This window comes from Aedes albopictus, chromosome 1 (assembly GCF_035046485.1).
Source record: "Aedes albopictus strain Foshan chromosome 1, AalbF5, whole genome shotgun sequence".
Lineage (NCBI taxonomy): Eukaryota > Metazoa > Arthropoda > Insecta > Diptera > Culicidae > Aedes > Aedes albopictus.
This window is the reverse complement of record NC_085136.1, coordinates 162,580,392-162,585,926: the sequence shown is the minus strand read 5'-3', so window position 1 is coordinate 162,585,926 and position 5,535 is coordinate 162,580,392. Positions and strand designations below refer to the sequence as shown.

The window sequence follows — 5,535 nt, the reverse complement described above, 5'->3', positions numbered from 1 at the left end:
GAGCAAAACAAACAAACATAAATTACAAATTGGCTGTCAAAGTAAGCTGTGAGAGTGATATTCAAGTTTCACACAAGTTGCACTGAACTTGTATGAAACTGACACCTGTCGTTCAAATTTTCTGTTGTTGAATATGCTCATATGCCCAGTCTTGCAATTATAAAGAATGCCTCGAGAAATGGTTTATTATTAATTTCAGTATGAATTTATTGAATGATTATTATTTCTCAAACAGCTTTTCAATCCAGTGATTGTTTGCATTTTAACTTTATCTAAAATAATGATGGACATGTGATTCACCCACGCACCATATGCACCATGTATAAAACGCTACTAAGACTCACAGCAAAAAAAAATTTGTAATATCACATCATTTTCGCTGCACATCAGTCGCGTCGTAAAAATGATGTACAAATTACATCCATTCTACACAGCAAATCAACCGCCGCTGCTTGAAATTGAGTCTAGCAATCGCTAGAACCGGAACGATTGATGAATCATATATAAGTAAAATATTGGCATGGATTCGTACACTGAACCGTTGATTGTGAGGCGAATCCCTTACCTCTCGGCTATTTCACCGAGTTGGAAGGTAGATGATAAATATGATACTGCTTCTGAGTGTTTGCTGGAATGGGTTTGTTGACACTTTCCGGTGCCAACCAGCGTGTACATGGTGAGTGTGATAAATGTTGGAAAACGATGTAACCGAATGAAATTACGTTCAAAAATGGATACATCGACAGAAATTACGCGCCTGGATATTACAAAATTATTTGCTGTGCTGGTGGTCCTCTACGGACACGAGACATGGAGGAACACGAGGAGGACCTGTAAACACTCACAGTTTTCGAAAAACGTATGCTAAGGACGATCTTCGGCGGTGTGCTAGATAATGGTGTGTGGCAGGGAAAATGAACCACCAGCCCGTTGCACTTTATCGCGAGCCCAGAATCCAGAAAGTGGCCTAAGGTGGAAAAGTGCCGGAAAACAACATTGCAAAGTTGCGCTATTGGTCCAGTTAGCCCAACAAAGCGTGGAGCGCAGAGAGCAAGATGGGCAGGCCACATGGAGCATGGCTTGGCGAGAATTGGCTTCTTTAGCGGTGTTGAGATAATTCCATATTCATGAATTGTTATACCCGGGAATCTATTTAAAAATCGATTTGAAGTTTGTAAGCGAGCGATTTGTCGAATCACCCCTCGTCGCATTTTGTACTGGGCGGAGCTGTCAAATAGTTGCCCAGCTGTTAAAAGGTGATTCCAAAAAATATTTTTGAAATTGATTTTAGGTAACAAAACAAAGTTCTAAAAATATGAACACAATCATAGTGGTTCAGAAAAAGGTGCTCTTTCATATAAAATAAAAAAATCAATACATTTTTCAAAATTTAAAAACCCTTCGCAGTAAGCCCGTTAGGGATGACTTAGAGAAAGGGGGCGTACATAAGTACTTTCTATTAGTAAGCGTTATACCAGCTACCATATTGAGTTGTTCTCTTTCCCCTGGAGGCTCGGGTCCTGGCTAGTATTTAGATTACCCGCTGTTCTCTCTGGCACTACATAAACGATGTTCTGGCGATCCGTCTCGCACCCCTTATGCCACGTCGCTCGAAGCACTCTCCGTCCTCTACCACCACTAGTGCTATGGGCATCATGCCCGCTAGCACGCATACCGTGCCCTTCGAGACGTATGCGCTGTCCACCCTAAGGCATATCAGTCTGTGGGTACTTTCGAGTCGCTTCACGTTTCGATTTACCACTAGGGCAGTCGACCATGCGGCGGCGCCATTCCATAGTATGAAGACCGCCAATATCGCGAGCAGCTAATGCTTACTCGAGACTATTGCCGAGCTACCTGACATTATCTCTGACAAAGCCACGCTTGCCTTTTTGCAGGCATATCCCACGTGGCTTTCGAATTTCAGATTATCGTCGATCATGACGCCCAATTGCTTCAGTGAACGCTTAGAGTTGATCGTGCACCCGCCCATGGTGACCACTGTCTGTTGTTTAGACTTGCGGTTGTTTACCACCACCACCTCCGTTTTGTGGTGCGCGAGTGCCAAATGTCTCGACCTCACCCAGTATACCAATTACGTCCAAATGCTGTCAGTTTCACTTTTTCTATCGATTCGCCGTATACCACGAGGGTAATGTCATCGGTAAAGTCGGTCAGTTTTACACCCGGTGGAAGTTTGAGCCTCAATACGCCGCGTTCCATAGTACCGGGCCCAGGTTGGAGCCCTCAGGTACCCCCGCGGGGATATTGTAGCTCCTCTCGCCTTCCTCGGTGTCATAGATATGCACTCCAATATCCGGTAGAGGCTATCGGGACTCCTAGGTGGTGTATGGCGCACTCGATAGCGGCCCAGCTGACGCTGTTGAACGCATTCTTTACGTTCTGCATGAAGATCGCGCAATAGCGGATTTCCGTTCGCTTTATTTGAAGTGCTATCTCAGCCGTTTTGGTTACAGCCCTAACAGTGTCTCTTCCGGAAATCGAACTTGTTATCCAGCAGGCCAGAATCAACGGGTTTCTCGAAAAAGATCATCAGCCTCAACAGAATTATCCGTTTCTACAGTTTTCCAGCGGTGTACAGAACGCAGATAGGTCTGTATGCCTACGGGTCGCCAGGTGGCTTCCCGGGCTTGAGAAGTAGAACCAATCTTTGTTTTTTCCACCTCTCCGGAAATTCGCCTTTGTCTAGGCACATCTGCATAGCCATTGGCCGTCTTGATGGTTACTGTCGGTATACCATCCGGACCCGGAGCCTTGTTCAACTTAAGCGACTTCGCTATTGCGAGGAGCTCGTCGTTGGCCATAGGTAACGGGGGCTCAAGATCTTGTATCGTAACACGGGAACAACGTTTCCACGATCTTCTGCAGCTTCTCGGGGGAGCGTTCTGAGGGTGCTCACGCCCTTAGTTTCAGCCATGACTCCAAGTGGTCGTGTTCGTGTTGGCTACCTGGCAAAAATTTTCGAAACACACCTGCTTACGCACCTTAGGGGCTGTTCATAAACCCCGTAGACCAAAATTTTGCCATCTCAGACCCACCCCTCCCCTCTCGTAGACTTTTGACAACTGCAGTAGTACATCCCGTTGATATTCGCTATTGCCAAGCCCTCGTGCGACGTGCAACTTATTTCCTGGACCGGAAAACGACCAGTTGTACTGATCGTCAGATGGTTAGTATAGTTTCCATCAAACGGCACCATGTTCTGCTTTTGAAGCGTTAGCTTATTTTGGCCACAGATCAACTCGCCAACGGCCAAAATACTGTTTTTCTAAGGGGCTAGTGCCCCCATTTCCGTACCTTTCTTTCCCATGTTTGTTTAGGAGAGTGAGTGAGAAAAAAAGCTGCGAACACTAGTAGATATCGGTCACCCATTCAGCAACTGCTTGGCACAGCAGTTTCTGAGCTGCGTCACCTACCGGACATGCACTGTGATTCACCAGCTAAGGCACTTTTGAAGGCCAGATACTATGAGATTCTCTCCGGGCTGCTCTAGGATTGCTCGGCACTTGTGCAACCTTGTGCCTTGTGTCATGAGCTTATCCTGATCTTGCCTTGCCGCTAGCATTGACTTCCTGAACTTCATCAAGGTCTGCTAGAGGTGATTGCTGATAAATATTAGTATCGAAGGACGCAAATTCAGTGATCTTGACCAACTGTTGGATAACCACTTTCTTAGTGGAAAGTTCTTTCCGGTTCTCGTTGGCATCCTTCGCCAACCACGCTCCATTTATTATCTCCCTCGGCGTTCTGGCCGGAGCAGCACCAGGGTTCCCCTTGCGCTTGCACTACACCCACAGCTGTAGAAATCAAGCGTACTGGCAAGCCTCGTTGGATAAATGTACGACTCGTGCTGAAAATATCAACTTTTTGCAACTCGTCACATAAATAACTATTTTCATGCCCTAGAACGAATTTAAGCAGGGTGATGCGTTTTCGAATTTATTATTCAATATTGTTCTAGTAGTTCTGCTCCTTAGCCGTTAGGCAGCATCCATTTATTACGTAACGCTTAAATCGACATTTTTCGACCCCCCCTCCCCCACCGTAACGCTTTTTTGTATGAAAATCCTAAAATTTTTGTATGGGCCGTAACGCACAGCTGTACTCCCCCTCGCCCTAGAGCGTTACGTAACTTGTGGACGGCGCCTTAGGAGAGCTGACGTGCAAATGAGCGGTACCATTGAACATGTTATTGGTTTTAGAAGACGTTTTGGATATTTTCTCATTATTTGAAATGCGCCAAAACATACATTTAACTATTTATTTAGCTTCAATATTGACTTACAAAAATCATGGCAGTAGTTTGTATAGTTAATGCTACTTCTTACTGAACCTAAAATAAATGCTCCCAGTATTAGAAGATTTAATTGCCTGTGATCGTTCTTCATTGAAGCCTTCGAGTAAACATCGGTGCCAGGTGCCAGGTCGATCAGTCGCCAACGCTAGAATTGATTCTAATCAGCACACATTCTTCATTCACTGATACTTCTTCAAAAACGCTTCATTTTCGGCGATCTGCATTTCGAGCCGCTCGCGCATGGCAGCGGACATCTTCGGCTGCTTCAGCTTCTGCTCTGCACACTCTAAGGCCACTTTGTATCCGGGTATGTTATGGAAGATGCGAACGTAACGATCAGCACAAATCAGCAAATATTTTCCCATCGAGTCGAACTGGAGAGCGGAGATTTGACCTGAAGATATGAACAGTAAGTATAATTATTTTAGAACTTCTTCATGACTTAAAACATTACCTGAGCACACGTCTTCGATGGATCCCTCCAAAGTTCCTGTAGCGGCGTTATATAAATAGACAGACTTTCCGTTAGCGATGGCCACAACATCTCCTGAAGGGGTGATTGCTACGAGAGCGGCGGCACTGGTTGGTTCATAAGTTCCAGTCAAAAGACAACGTGGCATCTCTCCTTTCTGATATTCAACTGAAATTCAACGGACCAAAAATTAATCAATGTATCGAGAAAAAACTTACGAGTCAACTAACTATTGGTGCTGTAAATTTTCCACGTGCCATCCTTGCAGACAGTAACAGTCTTCGAGCTATCCTGATCAAAGGCAAAATCGTAGATCCCTGATTTGTGACCAGACAGGTCAAAAGCCTTCTGAACCGATTGAAACTCGCCGGATCTGCTGAACTTCACTTCCCACAGAGGAACATCGCTGGTAAAGCCACAAGCCCCGATAAATTTGCCACATGGAGAAACCTTCGCATTATAGGTACTCATCAGGAAAGTGTCGATTTTCTCCAGTACGTTTCCCCTTGCGTCCCAAACGGTAAGATCGGTCTTGTTCGAGCAGGTCATCAGATACTTTCCATCGGGTGCTATTCCAAAGCCGACAATGTCATCCATGTGAGCCCGCGGGAAAGTACTGCCCTTGGTCGGGTTTTGGAACCAATTGTCCACTTTATCAACCTTGTAGACTTCGATGCAACCCTCACTGTACTTGTACGCGACCAGGGCTCGCCCGTCGGGGCTCCAACGAACACGAACGGCATGA

At 45.5% G+C, this 5,535-nt stretch overlaps 1 protein-coding gene across 1 annotated transcript; it reads right to left on the bottom strand.

Moving 5' to 3' along the window:
* Positions 1-4,268: 4,268 nt before the first annotated feature.
* Positions 4,269-5,529, bottom strand: LOC109427639 (transducin beta-like protein 2). Its single transcript, XM_062847494.1, has 3 exons — positions 5,021-5,529; positions 4,773-4,958; positions 4,269-4,712 (listed from the first exon to the last, which is right to left on the bottom strand). The coding sequence occupies exons 1-3, from the start codon at positions 5,385-5,387 to the stop codon at positions 4,498-4,500; spliced, it is 768 nt and encodes a 255-aa protein (XP_062703478.1). The 5' UTR covers positions 5,388-5,529; the 3' UTR covers positions 4,269-4,497.
* Positions 5,530-5,535: the final 6 nt, after the last annotated feature.